Source organism: Pleurodeles waltl, chromosome 7 (assembly GCF_031143425.1).
Source record: "Pleurodeles waltl isolate 20211129_DDA chromosome 7, aPleWal1.hap1.20221129, whole genome shotgun sequence".
In the NCBI taxonomy this organism is placed as follows: domain Eukaryota; kingdom Metazoa; phylum Chordata; class Amphibia; order Caudata; family Salamandridae; genus Pleurodeles; species Pleurodeles waltl.
The window spans coordinates 420,699,429-420,726,702 of NC_090446.1; the positions used below are offsets into that span (position 1 = coordinate 420,699,429).

The following is a 27,274-nucleotide window of genomic DNA, read 5'->3' on the forward strand; positions in this document are numbered from 1 at the left end:
GGAGTGGAGTTGGCTGCTCTCCGAAAAGCATTGGTGTTTCATGGATTAGGCGGTAGCGGGGTCTCGCATCTGAAGGGAACCGCAGCTTCTGCGTAGACACAAGGCGCAGGGACTTTACTCTTCACCAGTTACGGGAGCGACGTTCAGTGTATGGGATGCAGTTGCGGTGAAGAAGGGGTTGACGTCCTTTCCCTCCCCGATGTCCCCGATTTGCGGGAATACTGATTTTGCCCCGGAGCTGCAGGTGGAGAGTTTCAGGCGCTGGCTTAAGGGGGGCTGCAAAAGGGTGGGCTGTCTATTCGATGAGAATGGGATTATGGACTATGACCGGTTCAGGGAGGCTTATGGGCTGGCAGAGGCAGACAGGATGGTGTACTATCAAGTGCGACACTGGGCTCTTAGACCAGAGATTAGGCCATTGGTTTCCAGGCCACTGACACCGTTCGAGAAATGGCTTATGGGAAAGAAGGATGACAAAAGGATGATATCGGAATTGTACAGACTCCTCCAGGCGGAGGCGCACCCCACTAAATCTAAGGGACAAAGACGTTGGGAGGCTGAGCTGGGGAGGGAGCTATCAGAGGAGGAGTGGGAGAGTGTTTTCTATAGATCGCATCACACAGGGTACCATTCGTCCGGGTCGGAGACGGCCTACAAGCTGGTTTCGTATTGGTATTACACCCCGGCTAGGGTGCACGCATGGGACCCTGCCAAATCTGATCTCTGCTGGAGGGGTTGTGGCAGTACAGGCACACTTATTCACCTTCTATGGCACTGTCCCAAGTTACACAGGTTTTGGAAAGGGGTTTTGGACGATGTTGACAGGGCGTTTGTGACGGAGATTCCTAGGTTTCCCTCATATGTCATACTGGGCTTACCTAGCCCCATCACCTTTCCTCTCCGTTCTTGTAGAGGCCGACAGATGGCGTTGGCCCTTAATGCTGCCTTGCAGGTCATCCTAGCTCATTGGGGCACAGATAGGATCCCAACGTACGCCTCCTGGCTCCACAGGCTTTGGTTCATTTTGGAAATGGAGAAACTGTCTTTGGTTGCGGCTGGGAGGGTGGAAGAGTTGAGGGATATCTGGAAGCCGTTCATACAGATACTTTCAACTGAATTTAATGAGTTGACCTGCCCTGTCTACCTGTGGGTGTCGAGGATGCTAGAAGTCGATGGATGATGGAGGACAGCCGGGGTGGCGGGGGGATGCGCACTGAGGGGTTCAGGAGAACTGGCAGTGGGAGGGGGGGCAGAATTGGCGGCACGGATGGGCGTGACGAGGGGAAGCACAGTTATGTTATTGTCTTATGTTGAATGTATTACAATTTCTATTTGTGTCGAGCATCCTGTGTATAGTCTGGTGATTTTCAACAGAAGTGGGGACGTGGTCCGTTGAGAATGGGGCGTTGAAACATGGAACTGTGTCTCACTGTGACGATGAGACTCCTTTTATTGTTTATGTGTAACAAGTGGTTCTACCCCATAATTGTTCTGTTGCCGACTCAGTACGCAGGCAGTGGGCTTTGTGTTTGCATATAAATGTTATATACCAATAAACAGATTTGATCCATAAAATCTCTATGGGACTTAACATGGGAAACACACTTTGACACCGCCTTCCCCCCTTTTTCCTTGTGCCCCACACAACAGATCTCCCGAAACTTTTCATGCACAACAACACCCACCTTAACACTGTTTTGGGAACACTTCATGTAGATTCGACAACAGTGCCCAAGATATAGCCAAGTCACAAAACAAAAAACAAAGGTTACAGGGATGTTATAGTTAGGTTCTGAATTTACTTGCACAAAACCAGATAAATTCAGAAGTTATAGTTACTTCAAGTAACTATAACTCGCGGCCTAAGATAACTATAACTACCACCCCGCCATGCACAGATTTTTCTTCAATAATTAAACTTCTAAAGTTTCATTGATATTTTTATTGGTATTCTAAAAGTTGTCAAGAGGGCTATAATATCTGGGTTAATTAGCAGGGCATGGCAAGGGTGCGAGTTATAGTTACCTTAGTCTGCGAGGGTTGGCCGCAGGGCATCTTTTTTCTAAGCTGCATATTTACCCAATAAGAGGCCACTATTTAGTGTCTATCCAAATGGAGTACTTCTACAGGCAAATTACAAAGTGCAACCTTGATGGTAAAATGTGTAGAGCATCTCCTACAATACAGCTGCTAAGGGATGCCAAGGTAATGTCTCCAGTCTCCATTTGTGTCCATAGCTTTGCCAATGTGATTCTTCCTCGAGTATCTCCATCAGATAACTTTACAAGGAGAAACTGGAGAGAAAAAACACTTGCAAGATTTGTACTTTACAGAAGCAAAGGCTTCTGTCTTTCTTAGTGATGTAAGGGACAACAGGGGGAACCTCAAGGGCCCGGATGTCCCAACTAGTTCCCCGCCTCTTTCGGGAGTGACGCTGCTTACGCACGTAGGGAGCTGTTGAAAATGCAGCTCCCTGCGTGCAGGAGCAATCGTCATCTCCTTCCCTACCCGCATGACAGCGGACAGGAAAAGAGATTAAAACTCCGTTCCCAGCAAGTAGAAGCAGTTTTAATGTTTCCACTTGCTGGGAGTGGAGTTTATGGTTGATATGTTGCTATCACAGCTCCTGCCAAGCAAAAGAAAACTGCTGCCTCCCAAGGGCAGGCACCTCAGGAGGTAGCAGGAGCCTGCCATGGAGAGTAAAGGTCTCCACGGCCATATATGGCTCCAGGAGAAGGGGATCACCACCTTTTTTCTGCATGGGCCAGCCCCGGGGAGGTGGAGGTCCCAGGGGTCGTATATGAACCTCTCCATGATTTTAAACGTGTTTATGGCCCCAGGGAGATATTGGTCCCCGGGTGGGATCCACATGCCTCTTAGTAAATATGTTGCTCCGAGAAGGAGGTGGTCCCCGCGGGGTCTGTGCCATCCACCCGATTACTGTAATTGATTTGTTTTGGGGGAGTGGGGGAGGATCCCCAAGCCCACGCTGCACCCCCATATATTGTTTATTAATAATAGCTCCGGGAAGGTGGTGGTCCCTGGGCTTTTAAAAACCCTAGGTGGGGGGCGCTGTGCTCCTTTATTACTAATCAGCAAATGCCCCTAGGACCTGGCCCTCTCAAGGGCAAAATAAATTACGCAGTCATTTTGAACCTGGAGGTAATGACCGCAACGCCGGCGGTGGCGGTAACTACTGCCAACAGGCCAGAGGTGCAGACCGCCAAATAATGAAGAATAGGAGAAACAGCCAGCGGCCCATTCTCCCACCGCCATCCTGGAAGCACCGCAGACAATGGCAGAGGCCTTTTTCCAGGCTAGCGGAAAGGCCCAACCTGACCAGCATATTATGTACACCACACCGCCATCAGTTCCGGGGCGGGAAACACCACAACTCAAAGCCTGGCGGAAACAACCCATATAAAGGGAAACATTCACCGGAGGCAAACACGACATGGAGACGCCGACATGGAGCGAGAGTTGGAAATAATGCCAGTGCTTCTCCTTGCCATTCGTCCAGGACCGTGACCGCCACTGAGGGTAAGTCCCCCAGCCTAGCACACAAGGGAGGAAAGGGCACAAATACACACCCACCCACACTGCAACGCACACTCAAACACTCTCACCACCCCAAGCCATACACACCCTAACAAAATGAACTTACCAGGCACAAGCCAACAAATACCTGCACCAATACACACACCTGTGCACACCACACCCTCACAGTGAACCGCTGCACAACGGCTCAATTTAGCGCCAACAGGTCTGCTGGGCTGAAGATTTTAATTCCCAAAATTATTTACAAAAGTCCATTGTCCAGTACAAAGTCCCAGTAGGGCAAAGATAGCCCGCACTTGACTCCCACGATGTGAAGGATCACTCCACTCAGAAGGGGCATCAATGGGGCAGCCAGGCACCTCAGGGTTCAGGGGCAGGGGGGGGGTGCCAGGTGTGGGGACTCAGGTTTGGAAGGGGGAGAGGGGGTTGTCTTGGATATAGGTTCAGGAGGTGGAGAGTATTTGGGCTTGCCCTTGAAAGGAAGATGAGTGGGCCTGGACCGGGGGGGTGGCAAAGGGACCATAGGCAACACAGGCCTTCATCTCTAGGGAAGGGGCACGGGAATGGGTAGGGCAGACTGCGGAGGACTTGGAGGAGGAAGGAGTGGGTTTCTGGAGGCCAAGGGAATGTTTAGAGACAAGACGTAGTGGGCCAGCGGATTCGAACAGGTCAACATGGGAGAGGGAAAGCATATGAGGTGCAGCTCGAGGGGTTTTGGAGACAGGTTTGGGAGTGGAGGATGAGGGAGTGGAGGATGAGGGAGTGGAGGTTTGCTGTGCTTGGATGCAGGTGCCTCTAAAGTATGCCGATGTTTGGTGGATGTGTGTGGAGTGGATGTCTGGGAGCGTTTCTGTGTCCTGGGAGGAGGGGGTAGACAAAGTGCGGGAGGTGGATGTTGCTGTGTCTGCCTTTGAATGTTGGGTGTGTGCCTGCATGTGGTGCTTGTGTGTTGGGCTGCCTGCTTCTTGGGTGTGATTTGGGTGCATGGCTGTCTGGATGTGTGCTTGGGATGGGAGAAGGGATTGGGGTGCTGGAAGGGGTAGAGGTTGTGGGACGGGGGAAGGAAAGACCAGTGACACTGGCTGCCATCAAAGAGGAGGCCAGAGCCTTAAAAGATCTCTGGAGGCCAAACATGGCACCGTGAATGCTTTCCAGGAACGCATTGCATTGCTGCATCTAGGATGCCAGCCCCTGGATGGCATTCACAATGGTTTTCTGACCAACAGAAGTGCTTTTCAAGAAGTCAATAGCCTCCTCAGTGAGGGAAGCAGGGCTAACAAGGGCAGGAGATGAGGTGCCTGGGGCAAAGGAGACGCCCACCCTCCTGGGTGAGCAGGCACAGGCTACACACTGTGGAGCTACTGGGAGGGCGGTGATGGTATGGGGGTGGCAGAAGATGCCAAGGAATGGCTGTGCCCAGTAGGCTCCACCACCACCAGGGAGCTGCCATCTGAGGAGGTGTCCGAGTCACTACCTCCAGTGGTAGTTGCCTCCCCTGGGGTACTCCCTTCGCCCTCCAACCCACTGGTCCCCTTGGCATCAGGGGACTCTGCCTCCTGGGAACCGTGGGCTGCAGTATCCCCACTCGCTGGTGCCTCAGCTCCCTCGCCAGATGATGCTAAAGCACACAAGGACACAAGCACGGGGGGACAAAACAAGAAAGAAGTAGGTCAAATCTAGATCAACCATACCTGTTGGCACACATACACCCCCACCCATTTCATGCACTAACCCCCAGCAGACAGAATAATTCACCTCAATGTGTCCCTGACTGCTAGTCAACATCCCAAAGTACACGAACATGACCATCCTGGCCCTCTACTCCAATACACTTTGCAATGGGACACAATGAGAGACGTTGACAAGACAACAAATTTGCTAATCCATGAGACTACATCTAAACCAATATCCCAAACAGGGGTCCCCTCACAGGCCTACATTCCCAGCCATATCTACCCAAGGACAATATTCCACAGACTTAGAGGGGGGCAGGCCTGCAGGGACACACCTGTCTATGGGCTTGCCACAACACTGCATGACCCCCATAGCACCTAACTACACTTAGCATAGTAGCATCACGTTAGTGTAGGTCCACACCCCATTGTGGCTGCTGTGCTGCCCTCAAGCGCCCATCCAAATTGGGATAGGCCACCACCAGTATGCGGGCCTATATGGGGGGAGGGGGGAGGTTAGTCAGGGTCCGACAGGCACCTCTCCCTCGTTGGGAGGCCATCCCCAGCTGGGTCTCTGGTCCTCTGGGCCCAGCGCAGCAGGTCCTCCCACCGCCTCTTGCAGTGGGGTGCTCTGCCGGTTGTAGACTCCCAGGGTCCGCACTTCCTCGGCAATGGCTTGCCACATTACTTTCTTCTGATGGGCGCTGACCTGCATGGGAGTGCCGGTTCGACCTCACACGGCCCATGGAGACACACACATTGACAATAGCCGAGACAACAACTGCCAAACAGTTTACGGGTGAGCATCCACAGTCAACAAAAACGCCTACAGGCATCCACCACATTCACACACATTCAAGGAGGACTAATAGCAACTTACCTGAGCCTCTGGTCGCGCTTACAGCTTCGCATACAGGGGTAGGACCCCGTCCACCAGCTTCTCAAGCTCTTCCGCAGTGAAGGCCGGGGCCCATTCCCCTGTGACACGTGCCATTCTAAAGACCAGAGTCAGGACAGCAGCTCATGCAGTGGAGTTCCGTTCCTCTCAAGGTGCAGAAGTCAAGTGGCAAGGACATAGCAAAATAGTGGTATTTACTGAGGCGGTGTGCACCGTCACTGCCGGCAGTGATCGCGATTGGCCCTGCTTCCCCATAAACGCCAATGTTATCCAATGAAGAGGTGCACAGCTGTGAACACTGCCTACTGCCATGATGACTACAGCCAGCGGAATGAAGTCACTTCCTATACTACACTACCTATATGGCAGGGGACTGCCATTTTGCATACACCACGCCTTCATAGTCTGTCCGGGGTCCTAATCCATGGCTTCATTCCCTCTCCCCTTTGTCGAATAATGATATAATTGGTGATCCTCCTCATGGAATCATAGTGGGAAGTGTGCCTACACTGTGATGCAATGCAATAACACCACACCAGACAATACCCTGACAGGACTACCAAGGTCTGAGTCTGTGTGAGGGGCAATAGTGTTGCATGTACAAGTTGAACTGTGGAATATTGTGACTGAAGTGTTTGTGGCAACTCAATGTGCCTCTATTCCCCCTACCATAGGTACAGACCCATGTGGCGAGGGAGGGCCCCACCTGTTTACAGTCCCCTGGTTGATCTGGCCACCAAGGAGGAAAGTCACATCATCATCACTTACCGTCTGAATTGAGCCACTATCCTGGAACTCTGTGCACGATTGGAGCCTGTTCTCATGCCAGCTAATAGGAATCCCCATGACATCCCTACAACTGTGTAGGTACTATCTGTGCTACATTTTCTGCCACGGGCTCATTCCAAGTGACCGTGAGCAAGGCAGCCGGTGTATCTCAGCCAATGTTCAGCCACACCGTGCCCACATTTCTGGATTCCTTTGTGCAACACCTGCAGAGTTATGTCCAGTTTCACCAAAGAGCTGATCTCACCTCCATCAAATCTGGATTATATGCTTTTGCAAATATTTCCCATGTGATAGGTGCCATTGATGATACCCACATAGCCCTCCTACCCCCAAGATTAAATGAACAGGTGTTCAGAAACCGTAAAAGCTTTCACTCCATGAATGTCCAATTGATGTGTACTGCTGATCAGTCCATTACTCATGTCAACGCAAGGTTCCCAGAATCAGTCCATGACTCCTTTGTCTGGAGAAACAGTGTGCCACACATGATGGGACAGCTACAGGGGGGCAGAGCTTGGCTTATAGGTGAGTGTATGACCCTGGATCAGTTACATAGCTGACAGGCAGGCTGTATGCAAGTAGATTTTGTTTGTTTCAACACACTTTCGCCCACTTTTGCAGGGGATTCTGGCTACCCAAAAACGCAAGGGCTCCTTACACCTGTGAGGAATCCCAGGACAGAGGCAGACATCCATTATACTGAGGCACATGGTTGCATTAGGAGGGTTGTTGAGAGGACCATAGGACTCCTGAAGGCAAGATTTTGCTGCCTCCATCTCTTTGGAGGGTCCCTGTGCTATGTCCCTGACAAGGTGTGTCAGATAGTGGTAGCCTGCTGCATGCTGCACAACCTGGCTCTGAGGAAAACTTTTCCACTAATGGATGAGGTGAATGCTGTCCAACCACCCCTGCCACCTCAGAGGATGGATAAGAGTGATGGGGAAGAGGAGGGGGAAGACATCAACTCCAGCGCCCAGCTAATCTGACTATGCTTCCAGTGACTCTCAGGTAGTGTTCTATGTTACCAATGGGTTTACTGCATTTTTTCAGGGCGACTTCGGTGCAAAGTGCTCCGATATCCCTTACCAGTGATGAATAGACTTCATGTGTGAAGGAGATACGTGTTACAGCATAGGAATGTACAGTGTGACATACTTCGAACACTGCAGTTTATTAGACCCCCCCCCTCATGCAATAAAACAGCATTATGATGGAAACTGGTTACTATATTCACATTTACATTTGTTTGCTCATATTAATGAAGGACAGATATTTTGAGTGTACAGGTGTATTTAAACAAAATAAACACGTGTGATGGGACAGTGTAAGGCAGTGGGCACATGGTGAACAATATACTCAGGTACATTTCCACAGATGTTGGTTGCGTAGGGGCATAGTCCATGAGGACATTGGAAAATGGTGAAATCGCAGTGGCATGTCGACAAGGTAGCTCAGTGGCCCACAAAGTAGACAGTTCAGGGCAGAGTCACGTCCTGGCGGTGGGCTTGGTCTTGGCTGGTGTTTCACAGGGATGTCTGGGTCTGAGGGCATGTTTGTGAGGGGGAAGCTGGGCTGCAGGGGAAGCGGTGCTGGTGTCCTGTGAGTCCTCTGGCAGTGCCACCAGTCCACTAGCAGCTGCAGATGTGGATGGCAGGACTTTGGCCTGGCCAGTGGAAGGGGCCTTCAGGTGGGTGAAGGACTCATGCTGCCTGTTGTACTGGCGCTGTAGCACCCCTGCAAAGGTGGTCATGGTAGAATTGAGCTTTTTCCATTGCTCCATGACCTTGGGATGGTGTGCTACCTGCAGCCTCTGATTCTCCTCCAGCGTGGCCAGGATCTGGCCCATCCTGTCCTGGGAATGGTGGTATGCTCCCATGACCTCAGCAATAGCCTCCCAGAGAGCAGATTCCCTCCTTGGGCCAACCCCCTGACCCACTCCTCCTGTCCCAATGGCCCTAGACCCCTGTACCTGTGTCCCCTGCACAGGTCTGGCAGTCCCACTTGCACTGGGCCCTTCATCATCCTGCCTGGTGGTGGGTGGAGACTTGGGACTCTGTGCTTGTGGGCAGCCAGTCCGTGGCCTGGATACACTGTGTGGAGGCACTAGGCCAGAGCTGATGGTGGTGGCTGAGTGGTAGGGGTGTCAGTGGTGCCCTGGGTGGGGTTACTGGAGGGTGAGTGTCCAGGGCTGTGGGATGGGCCAGGGATCTCCTCTGTGTCCAGACATCCCTCTGCACTCTGAGTGGGGCCTTTTTCTTCAGGTGGCGTACTGGCATTCCTTGACGTATCCGTCCGGGCGGCATGGGTGGTGATGTCTGTGTGCGTGAAAACAGAGATGAGGGTCTCCTGCACATTCTTGTCCCTTGCAGCACTGCTTCGGAGTTATTGGTGGTTCCATTCCCATGTGGTAGCATGCTGGGTCCCTTGGTGTTCTTTTGGAAGCATTTGGTGAGGGGGGAGTGGTGCATTCTGGGTGTTGTGGTGCTCCTGCCATTTCATGCAAGGATTAGTGACTCTGCACAGGGGGCTGGATAGTGATTTGTATGGGGGGTTGTGGGCATGCAGGGGTCATGGGCAGGAGTGTGTGGGTGTTGTGGGATGGGTAGAGGATGGGGGCATGGTGGTAGTGAGAGGGATGGGGTGATACATGCATTGCAGGTGTAGTTGACTTGCTCGAGTCCAGTGAGTCCCTCCAGGTGCAGGATAGCCATGACCCTCTCCTCCCAGTCGGTGTGTTTGGGGGGAGAATTTGCCAATGTGTGCTTCTGTTGTTGGCAGTTCCATTTCTGAGTACGGCGGTCATTACCGCCAATGGCGGTTTGATATCCACTGTCCGCCATGCTGATTTGTGTATCATTATTTGGTGGGTGTGGGGTTTGTAGGGATGGCAGTTTGCTGTGTCCTGCCTTTCTGCCTTCGTTGGCCCCGACGGTGAATGGAAGTTGTCAATTTTGGGGCGGACTGTGTTCTTGTCATCATTATTCGGCGGTGGGCAGTCACCACCACTGGCGATCTTTTGTTCACCGTCAGCACAGCTGTCGGCGGTGATTACCGCCAAGTTCATAATGTGGGCCTATGTTTGATCCCAGCCAACATTTGATTTAAAAATGCTGCCACCAGTTGGGACCAGACGTATGATCTGTTTCTCTGCACAAACAGATGCGGGCAGAGAAACAGAAGACATATTGCTTCAGCAAGAAGGGAGCAGCATAAATAGCTGCTCTGTCTGGGCAGAAGCAAAGCCAGCTTTAGTACCATGTGGGTAGCCAGGTGGGCCTGACGGAGCCCATGGCTTCTCCCTCCGGAAGCACCCAACATGTGCCTGGTTGGTACACTGAGTGGGCACTGGGGCACCTATCTATTTATAATGAAGTCTCTGGGTAATAAAGTTTCTGGGCTGAAAATAGGCTGGGAGGAGGCGGGCGGGGGGCTGCAGCCCTTTCCCGTTAAAAAAAAAAAAATCTGGATTCGAGGGGTGAAGTCCCCTGAGCCAAAATGGGAGTGGGGGGGGGGCATTCAGCTCCCTCCCCTTTTAAAAAACATCTGGCCCCAGGGGATGGGGTCCCCTGGGGCTAGAGAAGACTCAGGGGGCAGGGCTGTATGCTCACCTTCTACTAAATATATATATTTAGGCCCTTGGGGCCTGAAGGACAACCCTATGCTGCCCACAACAAATGCTTGTGCAACATGGGATTGTCTGCCTGATGGCGGCTTGGCCAAAGGGCCTGATGGCAGGCCAAGCCCTATAGCTAACCCCTCACTTCACACTGCCAAAGGCTGTGTTTAGCTTGGGATTAGCGGTCCTTGGCGAGTTAGGCACAGCCAACCCCAAGCCACATATGACTCAAGGCTGTGCGCAGTAAGGAGTTAGCTACCTGCGGGGACGTTGACTGCCTCCGGGTGGGTTGGCAACAGTGCCTGTCAGCAGGCCCTGTTACCAACCACCTGGAGTGCACAGACAAGGGTTGGGTGAAGCATGGGGTTGGCTGCCTGCAGGAGGCTAGGAACAGGCATTGTGGGGTCATTGGGTTGGCTTTACACTGGTAATAATTTGTTATTTAATTTTTTTTAAACCTAGAATTTAGTGAGAAAAACAAAGGTTAAAGTGATGTTATAGTGAAGGGAAAATTTCAGTTCTACAGCTTTTTTTAAAGTAGTTCAGAAATTTCTTCTTTTCCTAGCATTTTTAGATGGTTCCATTCTGTTGGTTTTGGTGGTATAAATAGAAGAATCGTTTGGAAAGCATCCATGTGATGCAATACTTAGCATTCTCTTGTCTGTTATGATGGTAGACCACTCTTAAAGATGAAGTGATACTGCTCTCCCCACCAAAATGGCTAACAGGGAGTGCAGGATGTAGGGGGGGCTGAAAGACACTCACTGTCTCTCCGATAAATGTCTTCCCCTTTGGGAGTTGAAGACTTTGTAGAAGTTTCCTTAAATGCCTCTTCTAACTCTGAGAACTTAGCTCTTAATAACTGTGTTTCCCTGGGACTGAATTGTTTGAAGATTTTTTTGCCTCTTCTAAGCCAACTGAATGCATAGTTTCTGCTTTATTTTTGAGCATTTCCTTGTCTGTGTGTTGGGCAAATAATGATGAACCTGTGAATGGTAGATAAGCTACCTTCAATTCAGTTCGACGAAGCTGTTTAGTGTATAATTGCCAACATACTTTTGAGACTTGCATACTTTGTGAAGCATGAAAAAGAACTGAACTAATGGGAGACGGCCAAGGCCTCAGGTGACTGGACGAACTTAAATATGTGGACCCTTCCATGGAAGAACAAAGTGCACAGAAGCCCTTAAGTTGCCCCTGCTCAACTGCTCAGGCAAGAAAGACAACTGAGGCAAGGAGCTGCTCCCCTGGATTCAAGACATTAACCAAAAGTCAAAGCTGCAGCAAGGCAGATGCTGAGGCATCAAGAGAACCCCACAAGGAACAGACATTTTAGAGACCATCTCAGCAAAAATGGCAATAATACAAAAAAAACATGGTCATAACATCAGGACAGTTGATGTGGATGATAAAACTAGCAATACATTCTACCTGCCACATGAGATACCAATCTCTGCAATGGAGGCAAATGATCATACAGTACCATTAAATAAATCATACTGTGGTTTCAGACCAGAGTTAATTGGCATTTATGTCACAATTAGAAGACCCACTGTAAAAGAAACAAAACCATCAGCCTACTAGACAATTCTTTTGTTTAACCTTCTTGCCGATTTTTAGTCAGAAATTACTTTCAAGCTTAGGGTTTAGCATTTATTTAGTCACTAAAAAAAAAAAACAACATTCAAATAAACACTATCAATATTATTGTCTCAAGAAAGGGTATTGGCATGCCCTCCCAGTTCTCACCGTGAGAAAGGTGTTCACTGCTGCCAGCAGGAATCATTGGCAGATCTCTGCTGGGCATGCTCTCTGAATGGTTCAAACACTGAATATCTGAAGCTCCTGTGGTCTCCCTAGGAAAAGGGGAATAAATAATGAAATTAAAAGTATCCTTGATTTGAAAAATTGAACACATGGATCCAGATGTTGTGGCTCACCCTGGACTCATGCACTCCTGGATATCAGCTAGCCAAGACCGCATCTGCAGAGAATCTACTGTCTCCAAGATGTATTCAAGAGAATTCTCCATCTGTAAGATAAATCAAAAGCATTTCATTCTCTTGAAGAAAGAAAATCAAGTTCTCAGGCATCCCAAATCGTGCTGCCCCCTGCACCTGCACAGCATTTACAGCATAATAATATCATCTCTACCCAAGAAAATATTCATGAGACCCACAAAACCAATAAACCAACTACAGTCCAATAAATCCAAAAGTGCACAGAGGACACTGACAATCAAGATTTCCAGCAATCCATAAATCCAAGAGCTACATAATACAATCTACAACAATATACAGTGGAAATTAAGTACGTGGTTTAAAGATCGAGGAAACCAGCTAGAGGGCTTGATGGACAGCCAGGTCCATCAACATGTAATTTGCAGCCATTTTGAATGAAAACATAATCAGTCTTAATTTCTTGCACCTACTAAGTCATCTATCACCCAGACGTGCCTGTAAGCACTTAGAACACAATAGATGATATCCTATGATATATTCTGGTACATCTTAACCTTGAGGGTAAAGGAGTCTGCTTGAATAGGAGGGTGAGGGGTGGGGCAATCTGTCTCCAAGAGTGCAAAAGACAACACCCGACGGGCCATGATTTAGCAAAGCCATGCCACGCTATAAGTCACATAAATTAGAAATGAGGCTGCCCGCTGAAGAACTTAGCCTACAATCATGACTAGTTACTGACAGAGTGCGGTGTTGACCTGGGCACTGAGAGGGTGCTGCATAGACGCGCGCCCATAGCGAAGGCCTGATGATTGGTTGAATCCTCAATGGCCATTTAAAAGACAACAGCAGACACCCATTCAGCCCATGAATATAAAATAAACTCAATTTCAGTGGTGATGACTGATCAAAGCTGACCTCCGAAAATAAACGCATGATAGTCTCAAACTGCAAAAGACCACTCACAATCTTGAGGTGAGATTGGAAGATGCCAAAGGATGACCCAGGCTTCACTTTCTTCAATTTTTGGAATGACCATATGGACCATTGGCGGTACAGTTTCTAAAACAGATAGCAGAACCTTTGAAGACAAAAGGTCTTTGCAAACTTGTAGGAAAGTACCACCTTGCCTGGCATGTTACCCCCATTTTTTAACATGTATGTAAGTTTGTTTTTGCCTGTCTCACTGGGATCCTGCTAGCCAAGACCCCAGTGCTCATAGTTTGTGGCCTGAATGTGTGTACCTGTGTAGTGACTGTCACTGAGGCTCTGCTAATCAGAACCTCAGTGCTTATGCTCTCTCTGCCTAAAATTGTCACTATAAGCTAGTGATCATTTTTACCAATTCTAATTGGCACACTGGAACAACCCTTATAATTCCCTAGTACATGGTACCTAGGTACCCAGGGTATTGGGTTCCAGGAGATCCCTATGGTCTGCAGCATTTCTTTTGCCACCCATAGGGAGCTCTGATAAATCTTACACAGGACTGCCACTGCAGCCTGAGTGAAATAACGTCCACGTTATTTCACAGCCATTTTACACTGCACTTACATAACTTATAAGTCACCTTAGTGAAGGTTAGGTGCAAAGTTACTAAGTGTGAGGGCACCCTTGCACTAGCAAAGGTGCTCCCACATAGTTCGGGCAATTTCCCTGGACTTTGTGAGTGCAGGGACACCATTACACACGTGCACTACATATATGTTAATACCTATATGTAGCTTCCCAATGGTAACTCTGAATATGGCCATGAAACATGTCTAAGATCGTGGAATTGTACCCCCCCATGCCAAATCTGGTATTGGGGTGCCAATCCCCTGCATCCCCAGGGCTCCACTATGGACCCCAGGTACTACCAAACCAGCTCTTGAGGGTTCTCTGCAGCTACTGCTGCTGACACCCCACAGACTTGGTTCTGCCCTTCAGGGGTTTGGGCAGCCCAGTCCCGGGAAGGAAGAACAAATAATTTCCTCTGAGAGAGGGTGTTACCCCCCCCCCCTCCCTCCCTTTGGAAATAGGTGTTAAAGACTGGGGAGGGGTAGCCTCTCGCAGCCTCTAGAAATGCTTTGAAGGGCACAGATGTGCCCTCCTTGCATAAGCCAGTCTACACCGGTTTAGGCAACCCCCAGTTCCTGCTCTGGCGTGAAACTGGACAAAAGAAAGGGGAGTGACCACTCCCCTGTCCATCACCACCCCAGGGGTGGTACACAGAGCTCCTCCAGTGAGTGTCAGACCTCTGCCATCTTGAATCCAGAGGTGTGAGGACACTCTGGAGGCCTCTGAGTGGCCAGTGCCAGCAGGTGATGTCAGAGACCCCTCCTGATAGGTGCTTACCTGACTAGGTGGCTAATCCTCCTCTGAGGGCTATTTAGGGTCTCCCTAGTGGGCTTTTCCTCAGATAACGACTTGCAAGAATTCACCAGAGTTCCTCTGCACCTCTCTCTTCGACTTCTGCCAAGGATCGAGCGCTGACTGCTCCAGGACGCCTGCAAAACTGCAACAAAGGAGCAAGAAAGCTACCAGCGGCATTGTAGCGCCTAATCCTGCCGGCTTTCTCAACTGTTTCCTGGTGGTGCATGCTTTGGGGGCTGCCTAGCTTCATCCTGCACTGGAAGCCACAAAGAAATCTCCCATGGGTTGATGGAATCTTCCCCCTGCTCCAGCAGGCACCAAACTTCAGCGTCACGGGTAATCTGGGACCCCTCTCATCCTGACGAGAGTGGCCCCTGGAACACAGTTGGTGGACCAAAGCGATGCAGACTGTCCAGTGGTCCAAATGTCCAAATTTGGAGGAGCTAAGTCCTTGCCTCCCCTCTCCAGACAGTAATCGTGTCCACGTGGTGCACTGCAGCTGCTAGGGCTTCTGTGCACATTTCCAAGGAATCCTTCGTGCACAGCCAAGCCCAGGTCCCCAGCACTCAGTCTTGCATTGCTCAACTTCCAGAGTTGACCTCCGGCTTCGTGGGACCCTCTTTTGTAGTGTTGAGACGACCGCTGTGCTCAGTCTTCTTGAACCCGTGTTCAAGGACTTCTGCGGGTGCTATCTTCTTGTGCGTGGGCTCTCTGTGTTGCTGAGGGCCCCCTCTGTCTCCTCTCCTAAGTGGTGACATCCTGGTCCTTCCTGGGCCTGGCCAGCACCCTTTTTCTTCAACCACAACTCTTGCCGCTAGTAAGGTTTGTTTGCGGTCTTTTGCCAAAGAAACAACTCTGCATCCTCCAGCACTCCGTGGGACATCTTCTGCACAAAGGAGAAATTCCTAGCACCTTTGGTTGTTGCAGAATCTTCAGCTTCTTCCTTCCGGAGCCAGACATTTTGCACCTTCATCCGAGGTTTAGTGCGCTCCTGCCCCCCAAGGACACATTCACGAATCTTGGACTTGGTCCCTTCCTTTGCAGTCCGTTGTGGTCTTTGCAAAATCCTCTATCACCAGTTTAGTGTGTTTCTGGGGAAATAGTAGTACTTTACTCCTACTTTCCAGGGTCTTGGAGTGGGGTATCTTGGACACCCTTAGGGCCTGATTACAACTTTGAAGGAGGTGTTAATCCGTCCCAAAAGTGACGGATATACCACCAGCCATATTACAAGTCCATTATATCCTATGGAACTCGTAATACGGCTGGTGGTATATCCGTCACATTTGGGACGGATTAACACCTCCTCCAAAGTTGTAATCAGGCCCTTAGTGTTTTCTTATAAACCCAGCGACCCTCTACACACTATACTAGTCTAGGGGTCTACTCGTGGTTCGCATTCCACTTTTAGTATATGGTTTGTGTTGCCCCTAGGCCTATTGCATTTACTGTATTCTACCGTGTTTGCACTATTTTCTGACTGTTTTACTTACCTGATTTTGGTTCATGTGTATATTTTGTGTTTTTTTACTTACCCTGTAAGGGAGTATATCCTCCGAGATATTTTTGGCACATTGTCACTAAAATAAAGTACCTTTATTTTTAGTAACTGAGTATTGTGATTCTTGTGATATGGTGCTATATGATAAGTGGTATAGTAGGAGCTTTGCATGTCTCCTAGTTCAGTCGAAGTTGCTCTGCTATAGCTATGTCTATCAGCCTAAGCTGTTAGAACACTCCTAATAAGGGATAACTGGACCTGGCACAAGGTGTAAGTACCTCTGGTACCCAATACAAGCCAGGCCAGCCTCCTACAAAACTTTGTACCATTGACAGGGAAGACCAGAGAGCCGAGACACCTCAGGCCAGCTCTCTTAGCCCACTAAGGGCTATCAAAGAAATCTACTTAAACTTAAGAATGGGATGCAATCATGCAGTAACTCCTCAGCAACAGTTAAAGTTAAAAGAAATGAAGATTCACATTTTTCCTGATTAAGCTCAGTTTGCCCAGTACCAACACCACTCTTTTGAAGTAGGGAAGAGATGCCTCTGAAAAAAAGATACAGAAAAATACAGAGTTTTTCCTGCCAACCTGAGGGTGCTCAAAAACAGCTGCTCACATTTCTTCACATCTCCTGAGGTGGCCTTACACTACATTTTCTGCTAGGAAAAGATCAGTCCTCAAAGAAATAAATAACATTCCTGAACTTTCCATTCAGGTGATAGGAACTCAGATGTCCACCCATTGAGAAGGGAGGATGGTAAAAGAGTCACAACCATACTTGGCCATGTAATAGTCCACAGTGACTGAACATTGCTTTATGAAGGGAATACATTACGTAACTTGGCTACTAGCGCAACAAATGTATACCCTCCCCCCATGTGCTGTTAAATACAAATAGACATAGTAATGGTAAAATTGAGTTCCCCCATAAGTTGTTGCCTGCCTCATGTCTAGGACCAGAACTCTGCGTGGTATGAGTGGTGACAGCTTTAGCTCTGGTAGAATGAGCGCGCAAACCCTCTGGCTGTTGCTTTTTCAACAGTGTATAGCAGATCTTAAGGCAGAGCACGACCTAACTGGAGATGATCCGCTTCTACACTGCCCAATCTTTCTTCACACCCACATGCCCTACAAAGAGTTTGTCATCCACCCAGAACTCTTTTGTATGATCAAGGTAGAACACCAAAGCTTTTTTTGGGTCCAGGTGATGGGAGTCTCTCCTCTTCCTTAGAAGGATGTGGAGTTGCATTAAAAGTAGGCAAGGTGATGGACTTGCCTACATGAGAAAGTGTGACTTTTGGCAGAAAGGAGCCCTGGTGCAAAGGACTACTTTGTCCGGATAAAGAGCTAGGGCGGTTTAGAGAATTGAGCCTGCAGCTCATTTTGCGGACAGATGCAATTACCACAATGAAGGCTGTTTTCAATGTGAGAGCCTGAGAGGGTAATTGTGGAGAGGTTCAAAAGGAGCCTACATCAAAAAGGTTAGAACGAAATTCAGATCCCACTGGGGGCATAATGGAGGGGGAAGGAGGGAAGGGATGAGTAAGGCATTTGAGGAACCTATGCACATAGGACAAATTAAAGAGGCTTGATCAGGTAACTGCAAAAAAAAAAAAAAAGAAATAGCAGACAAATATCCCTTAAAAGTGCCCAAAGCAGATCCCTGATGGGCAAGGGAAAAGTTAACCGTAGAACCTCAGAGAGAGAGGTAGAAAGGGGGACCTGGCTACACATCATACCACAAATTTCTTCCAACGACAGGCATATACCGTTTTGGCAGGGGGATGAGGATACAAACTTCAGGGGGGAAGGTAAAAACCTGTCAACTGCCACCACTCTAACTCCACGCAAGAAGGCAAAGAGTGGACAGGTTAGAGTGAAGAATTGTCCACTGCTGCTGCAACAGAAAATCATCCCAAAGGGGCAGTCTGAACGGAGGATAAATGGACATGCTCAGCAGCTTGTGATACCAGACTCTCTCTACCCAGTCTGGAGACACAAGGATGACTTGGGCCCAGTCACTCCTTATCTTCTTGAGACCTCTGGGCAGGAGTGGTATGAACGGAAAGGCGTCCTCTATTCCAGTCAAGATGAGTCTTTGAGGGACTGCCGCCTTGAAAACTCCAGTGCTCAAAACTGACAATGCGCATTCTCGACAGAGGCGAACAGAACTAACCAAGGGTCTCCCGACTGCTGATCTCTACCTTGGGCCACCTCCAGGTGAAGATTCAGTTTGTGATCCACTAGGCATTTTCAGCTGAGTTTGTCTGCCCTGCCATTCAGAGCGCAAACCAGATGTTGAACCACCAGGGATATGTCCTGCTGTTCCAGCCATGTCCAGAGAGGCAGAGCTTCCTGACAAAGGGTCCATGACCCCCACCCCGCCATGCTTGTTGCAGTACTACATGGCAGTGGTGTTGTCCGTTAACACCTGTACCATCTTTTCCTTGATAGAGGAAAGAGAGGCTTTCAATGCCAGTAAGATAGCACAGAGCTCCAGCATGTTGATGTGGAGTCCTGCTTCTGCCGGAGAACAGATTCCTCTGAACTTCACCTCTTCCAGATGGCCGCCCCATGCCAGGAGGACTCGTCTGTCACTACTGTCAGATCTGGTTAGGGAAGGCAAAAGAATATGCCTCTGACTCAACTGTGGTTCATTAACCACCACTGCAAATCTTTCGCAGTTCCTGCTGAGATCTGAACCATGTCGGAGAGATCGCCCTGATGCTGCGTCCACTGGAACTTCAGGTCAAACTGCAGAGCCCACATTTGCCATTTGGCACACGTCACTAGATGAAGGAGGCTAGGAGGCCCAGCATGGGTATCAAAGCCTGAAAATCCTGGACTCAGGAGGATAAGCCGAAACTGCAATGTGTCCAGAAGAGCTCTGTTAAAAGGCAGCATCTGAAAGGAATTCAGGTGTGACTCTGGCACGTTTATAGCAAACCACAGCGAATGCATGAGGTCTGCTGCAGTCTGGTTGTGGGAGAACACAGCCTGGGCAAGCATGCCTTCAACAGCAATTCATCAAGATCGGGAAAGACGGACAACCCCGATCTCCACAGATGAGCTGCTACCACGGCCATCAACTTGGTGTACACCCGAAGGGCGCGAGTAAGGCCAAAGGAGAGCACAGTGAACTGAAATTAACACATGCGGCTTACAGTGAACCACAAGTAACATCTGTGGGCACGCAGGACGGGGATGCGAAAATAAGAGCTGTGCAAGTTCAACGCTACCATCCAGTCTCCTGGGTCCAGGGCAGACAAGACCTGAGCCAACGCAAGCATCTTGAACTTTGCATTCTTTAGGAAGAAATTGAAAGCCCATAGGTCCAGGATAGGCAAAAGACCTCACCCTTTTTTAGAACCACAAAGTAGCTAGAATAGCAACCACTACCTACTTCTGGCACTGGAACCCTCTTCTATGGCTCCCTTGGCCAAGAGAGCTGCAACATCCTTGCGGACAAGGGACAAATGATCCTGAGTCATCTGGTTGTAATATGGTGGCATGGATGGAGGGATAGTCTTGAAGAGGCAGGATTAGCCCCATCTGTCTGACGTGATGGAGTGCCAGCGGAGCAGGTGATGGCAAATCCTGCAGCCAAATTATCATTGGTGGGAGAGAGGTGGACTAGAAGGGTTTGAAGGCTATTGCGAGGAGGGAGGAGCAGGGGGAGAGCAGACTGACCACACCACTGGGAACCTGACTCCCAGGACCTGGGGGGTCCCATGGCCACACAGAGGTTGGGCAACATGCGCAGCACATGGCTGGACAGGAATTGGCACAGTTGGTAGCCTCTTCCGTAGCCATGAAAGGAGCAAAAGGCAGAGTGGGGTTTGGGGGAGAACAAGGGGCCACTGCGAGGCCCAAGGTGCTGGCCATAGCACAAGAATCCTTGAAGCGCTCAAGAGCCGAGTCTACCTCGATGGGTACCATCAAAGGGCATGTCCATCAGAGAAACTTGGACACTCCTAGAAAAGCCAGATGTCCTCAGCCAGATGTGGCATCTCAGGGCCACTGTTGAAGAAACCACTCTATCCAGTGAGTCAGTGGTGTCCAGTCTGCAATGGATCACGCACTTCGCTGCGTCTTTCCCATCCTCAACAGCCTGAGAGAGTAGAGCCCAGGCCTCCTCCAGAACCTGTGGCAGCACTTCGCAACTGTATCCCATAGAATGTGGGAATAATGGCCCTAAAGGCATGCGTGTTCACAGACCACAATGCAAGGCTGGTGGAAGAAAAACTCTTCTTCCCAAATGAACCCAACCTTTTGGATTCCTTTTCTGGGGGAGCACTAGGGAACACGCGCTCAGGGGTGGAGTGTTGCATTAGGAAACCTGGGTCCCCAGACGTGGGGTGATGGCGTCAGGTAATCGGCCTGCTCACAGGAGCCCCAGTGCTAGGTTTGGACCAGGACCCAGAAGGATGTCAGTGAGTGCATCACTTGAACAGGAGCAGAAGTTCTGAGGTGGAATCTCCCGGGTGCAGTTGTCAAGAGCTTAGCCTCGATGGCCACTGACAGTAGCTGAAGTTCCAGGACCTCAGCCGCTCTCCTCACCACCACTGCATAAGTATCTCCCTCCTCCATAGCCACGATAGGGAGAGAGAGAGAGAGAGAGAGAGAGAGAATGCCAGTATCTGGGGATGTATCCAGTCCGCTGGCTTTACCCAGATCCTCAAGCGCTAGTCGATTTCTCCTTCAAATGGCTGGTATTCTCAAGGATTAAGTACCCTCTCAAATTCTTTCCTGAGGCGTAGCCCAGCATGGTAGGGCTCAGGATCTGAACAAGAAGGCAAAGCTCCTACCGGAGTTGGGCGATGTCCATCCAGCTCCATGGCGGAGTCAGGGATGGCGACACTGGTGGGTGCCTGGATCATCTGAATCAGGACCGGTGCTGGGGACAGTCAAGTTGGTAAGACAGGCACTGGTCTGGATCCAGGACCGGATCCCTGAGAGCCCATCAACATAGAGGCCTGAGCTAGTTGTGCGAAACCCAATGGTGCCCCTCTCTAACTCTCATTGGGCCCCCCAACCCCGTGGGGCCCAAAGGCACTCCAGCAGGGTCGAACTACCCAAAGATGAGGCACATCTCATAAAATTCCTATAGCTGAGCAGGGGTCGCTCCAGCTCCCAGAAATTTTGGGAAACATGGAGTCGGCCCATATGTAGGTTACGAAGAACAAGGCCTAGAATGATGACACTTCATCATCCCATTGGCGGAGGGACAAGGAGAAATCGAATAGCGCTTCTTGTTCCCCAATCACCTGTGGACTTGGAGTGAGATGACGATGACTTTGGACTCCGTGACCGGTCCCGCAACATTCCGCTCTACTGAGAGTCTCTTGCTGGACCGCCATCAGCTTTAGGGACCACTTCCACAAAGCCTTCAGATGCATAGCCTGGCACTCTGAGCACGACTTCAGGTTGTGGTCATGCTCCAGGCACCACACGCACACAAAGTGCAGATCTGTCACAGACAATGCCCAATGATGCGAAGCGTGGACTTGAAACCGGTCTTCCTAGAAGATATCCCTTGACACTAGGAGGGAGCTCAGAAAAAGATTCAACAAAAACTGAAAAAAGACCACTTAAAAAGCTACTGAGTGAAGCTCTCTTTTGTTCAGCGATGGCTGGCATGGAAAGAAAAGAACTGATGCTGGCGCACCTGGGTGGCACCTACACGGAAACCGTGACATGAATTCTGGTGCGGATGACACTGACAACGGACGTGGAGCTGATAAATGCCACCTATCTGCGTGCAGGGATACTGCTCAAGAAAATCTAAATCCAATCTGATGCCTTGGAAGAATTCAAAGGTAAGCAATCTGCAGCTAGAAGTCTTTATCAGATCATCAGGTACGGTGTGTGAGATTGCAGGATGGCAAAAGAAAGTATGCTTCCTGCAAATTCAAAGTTACCATCTAGTCATCCAGATTCAGGCCAGATAAAACTATGGCTAGTGTGAGCATTTTGAATTTGGAAGATGAAGATCTAAAACAGGATGTCCTTCTTTGGCAGAAGTAAATAGAAGGATTAATTATCCTGAGGCCTGCACCCTCTCAATGGTTCACTGAGCCAGTAGAGCTTGCAACTCTTGCAGCAAGATGGATAGGTGCTCCTCAGAAAGCTACTCTGATGTGGAAGCAAGTTGTGGTGGGTCAGAAAGAAATGGGAAGGCATATCCCCCCTGCTGAACAATCTGAAAACACATCTGCTCGATGTGATGGACTGCCATCATGAGAGGACATGTTTGATCCTGCCGTCACAGGGTGGCTGTGTGCCACTTAGGGCAAATTAAAGCAGTTTGGGGTTTGATTTCCAGTGGAGGGGGACTGAGAAGAATGTTGTCCCTGGTGACCTGTGTAAGTTCTAGTCAATCCCCAACACCTACCAAGAAGAGACTGGAGTGACTACTTTAGTGGTGGCAGAGACCGCTTGCCTCTTTGCCAATCCACTTAAGTAGCCTTGGAAGAGTTGAAACTGATGAAGAAACTGTCCAATTAGGATGGAGAGGCCTAAGGACCATGCCATGGGCCTGCTTTTCTTAAACTGCTTGAGGTCAGTCAGCCTTTTCAACAAATTGGCAGGATCAATCCAAAGGGATATCTGTGTGGGAAGTATAACATGGCTTGCAAAGATAGCCACCTAAAAGAGTCTTGCAGCAGCAATTGCAAGGCCTAATCACACTAGCTGTACTACTACCTGTAGCAGGCTGGCTCAGTATATGGTGTACACCAATAGATGAGGCACCCTGTACTGAATCCAGGTAACCCTTAGTGATAGTGTAGATGGCTCTAGATAACCAGAGCTCGCATAGGGTAGCTGTGGAGCGCAAAAAAGGCTTACCCAGGAGGGTGTAAAGCAGTTGCAAATAACACACAGGTCAGTCAGTGATGTACACAGAGGCAAGAACCACACCAGTGTTGGAAACATATGTTATATTTATTGTAACACACTCTAGAGCTAACTTTGGTATATCTCATAACCGCAGATATGGACATACAAAAATATACTCAGCGACAGGTAAGTAAAGCCATAAAATAACATGGGCCCCGGGGATGCAAAAATCACTCCCAACCCACACTTCCACCAAAGGACCCCAAGGACTGGGGAAGTACTTAAATCCCAAAGTTAAGTAGGTAGGATTCCTCAGCGCCCGTGTGCAGAGTATGGGAAAGTCGGTGTTGGAGATTTTGCAGTTTAGGACCCTTACCACAGGATCATGAGGAATTCTATTGGAACAAGCGAGGTTGGATAGTGCCCCCATCCGTGGATATCCAGAAGAGTGGAGTACTTACACCAGGGAGCCAAGGTACATAGGAGGGAAGCAGTGTCAGAAACTCCAGTTGAAGTCAATAGGGATCTCAGATGTCTAGCTGCTCTTGTGACCCATGGACCAGGTCGGTGAAACCCAGGCGTGGATTCCTAAAGAAGGGGAGCTAGGGAAGGAGGCAACAGAGTCCTGACTACCTGGAGGTGCCCAGGTGGTGCAGGAGGGCAATGTCCACCCTTCTTTGAGTTGCTTTCCTGCTGGATGAAGTGCAGCTGTGGAGTCCAGGCGATGAAGGAAAATCCCAGGAATAGTCCATGAGCTGTCCCACGCCAGTCGAATTGTAGAAGGGTCAGTAGTCAGAGGGACCACCAACAAGCCTTGGCAAATGCAGGAAGGAGTTGCACAGAGTTTGCGGGATTTGTGGGGACTAGCAAGTTCCAAGTGACCCAACTTCGGCAGGTAGGTCAGGGCCAGCCATGAGCACACAGGAGAGCCAGCAGTAATCAATGGAGCCTCCAGCAGGACCCTCTGGCAGCAGGCACAGGGAGACCTCGGCAGCACACAGAGGGATGCCCACATCGCAGGAGATGCAGAGAGGATGTCATTCTTCGAGACAGAGACTGCAGGACGCTAGGGCTTCTTGGAGCTCGGAGGTCTCCGGACTGAAGAGCCAACAACCCTTGGCAACAACAAGCAGATGCAGTGCACAAGGGTTTCCAGCTAAGCAGCTCCATCGATGGACCACAGACTTCCCAGTTGCAAGGAAGATAGGTCAGACCTCTGGAGAGCCACAGAACCACCAACTGTGTTGTAGACCCTTGAGGGGTCTGTGGGACAGCAGGAGCTAGAAGCCGGTCGTCGTCACTGAGGTGACTGAAGATGCAGGGGAGTGACTCCTTCACTCCAAGGGAGATTCCTTCTTGCTTACCTAAGTGCAGGCAGAGTTCCAGCGACTCTGGTGGATGCACGGCCACAGGTTTGCAGAAGTCTTTGCGGAACTTGTAAACAAAGTTGCAGTACTGGTTACAGTCTTGCTCTTGGTTCCAGAATATCAGCGGTTCAGGTGTACAAGGTGCAGAAGTGTCTTGCAGAAGAGAGTTTGACGGTTCCTGAAGTTTTGCAGACAAATCTAGGGTCCCACCCTCAGGGGAACCCTTAAGTAACCCAGGAAGGGAGTTGGGCACTTACTGCGGTGACCCACCGATCGCCCCAGCTGGACTAACCAGTCAGATGCTCCCAGAGGCCTCTCCTCATCTTATTTCCAAGATGACAGAATCAAGTGGCCACCCGAAGAGCTCTGTGCACCTCGTAGGGGAGGAGCTGAACAGGGGGATGGTCTCTCCCCTATCCTTTGTGCGTTTTGCACCAGAGCGGAAAACTGGGGTTCCTGCACTGGTACAAACCGGTTTATGCAAGGAGGGCACCAAATGTGCCCTTAAAAGTAGTCTGGTGGAGCTCAAAGGCACCCTCACCCCAGCCCAGAGACATCTATTTCTACAGAAGAGGTGGTCACATCTCTATCTTACAGGAAATTCTTTCTTTTGCTTTCCCATGCCCGACTTAAGCTAAGCAGCAGGAGGGCAGAACAGTGTCTGGAGTCAGCAGCAGTACGGGCTGGCATGCAGACCTTGCAAGGCTGTAAAAGGCAGACTTTGGGGGATCCTTTAGGATCTAGCAATGGAATCACTGTAGTCCCATTATTCCAACGGTGAAGCCATTATGTAGTTGGACAACTGGTGTTGACCAATGTCCACTACATACCTTAGGATGGCTTCCCTGCACTTCCAAAGCCCAGGAAATGGAGTCTGGGGCATGAGCAGAGGTGCCCTTTAGGGGTGACTTACAGGGTCAGAGTGCAGCAACCATGATGTAAGGCAAACCTTATATCCTGAGTGAAAGGTGCATGCAGGCCTGTAGTCACAGTTTGCATCCCCCCCCCGCCACCACCGGGGGGGGGGGGGCAAAATACATGGTGCAATCCATGTGGGACCCCCTGGTGTACCAATGCACTGGGTACCTAAGTACCATATACTAGGGATTTACATGGGTGCGGCAGTACACCAATTGTGGGAGGTAAAAGTTACCATACAACTAAATTTAGGGGCGAGAAACACTGACACTGGGGTCCTGGTTAGCAGGATCCCAGTGTACTACATTCTAAACATACTGACACCAGGCAAAAAGTGGGGGCAACTATGACAGAAAGATGCTACTTTCCTACGCTACTGCACACTATGTCAGGTAGTGGGTAGCAGCTCTCTTGCTCAGAGGGTCTTCCTCCAAATGATGGCGGGGTGCGGCCTGCTCCCAACCTTGCCACTCAAGCATTCTTCCCAGAGGGGTTTGGGCAAAGGCCTAATTGCATAACACTATAGCAGAGCTGTGTAATGGAGGCCGCTGTAATGATGTATACATATAGTTAGTCCTTTCTTTATTATGAATATGTTATGAATTGTTTTCTTTTGATTGTGCCATTGCACACATTGCATTATTGTTGTTCTTTAATCTATGGCCTGTGACTGCCTACTCAAGCTCTGAGTACTGAATGCCACTGCGAGGCATTTGCAAACAGAAGGCACAGTACAAGGACACTTGTCTGTGGGCTCCTGTGCTTCTGGAACAAACTTAAAGAAAACAGAACTCCTCTGTTCCTGCATTCTCCATTTCTCACCTCTTTATAGCAGCGTCAATATAGAAGGGCTGCATTGGATAATGCTGGAAGGGTCTCCAGCATAGGGGTCCACTGGGACCTCTCAGTTTGGAGATTTTTCACTAAGCACAACTCAGGCTTTAGCTGTTACACCTGCACACTATCTGCAGCTACTGGGAAAATATCCACCGAAGAAAGTTTGTATAAACTTGCTGGGGTCTATAGGGGGCACTTAACTAGTCTCTATAACATACTACTGCAGTAAGAAATTATGCACCCAACCCACTCTATTTGTCCTGGCTGAGGTTATTAGATATAGACATAATAGATGCTACCTGGGATGCTCTGTGCAGTGATGTATGTAAGAATTTCCAAAGTATATCAGTCACAAAGGCCTCCTAAAAAGTGGATTTCGACTAGCAGTATTACCACAAACTACAAGAGTCTTCTCAGGATCCAGCATACTTTGCTGGAGAATTTGTGGGAGCCTGTGAGATTTCAAACACATTTGGTGGGACAACCACATAAATAAGGACTTCTGGGAAGAAATCTTGGTGGTGAAAAAACCCATCTTGGGTTACTTGCTACCTTTGGAATTTTTTCTTATGTGATGCTGGTCCTGCAATTTCCTGGCCTAAAACTTCAATGAGAGAGCAATCATCTTCTGATGTGCACTTGTTTACACTTGCTTGGGTGCTAAGTTTACTCTTGCTTTCAAATGGAAAAAATATGCACTCTATTGCAGTCTAAGCCTTAGACTTTGGAATATACTTGCTATGGAGCTTTGGTTGGTGGCTTTATCTGCCCTAAGTGTTCTTTTGAACTGGTATGGTAATGAATCAAGGCATACTTACCTAGAGGCATGCCCAACTTGCTTGTTCTTTTTGTTATGACATCTTGCTTGGTGGATGATTATCATATTGATGCTTTGTGTCCATCCTGTTGGGGAGGGGGTGGGGCATTATGGGTCTGTTACTTGTGTTTGATGGGTGTAGGG

The 27,274-nt window shown here is 49.4% G+C and overlaps 1 protein-coding gene across 2 annotated transcripts in view; it reads right to left on the bottom strand.

The window, feature by feature from the left end:
- Window positions 1-27,274, bottom strand: part of SH2B1 (SH2B adaptor protein 1) — a 768,701-nt gene that overhangs the window by 472,360 nt on the left and 269,067 nt on the right. For both annotated transcript variants that reach the window (XM_069243917.1, XM_069243919.1), the window contains exons 4-5: window positions 12,475-12,566; window positions 12,284-12,390 (exon numbers count right to left, since the gene is read on the bottom strand). In XM_069243917.1, coding sequence (XP_069100018.1) covers window positions 12,284-12,390; window positions 12,475-12,566 — 199 coding nt within the window. The remainder of the gene's footprint in view (window positions 1-12,283; window positions 12,391-12,474; window positions 12,567-27,274) is intronic.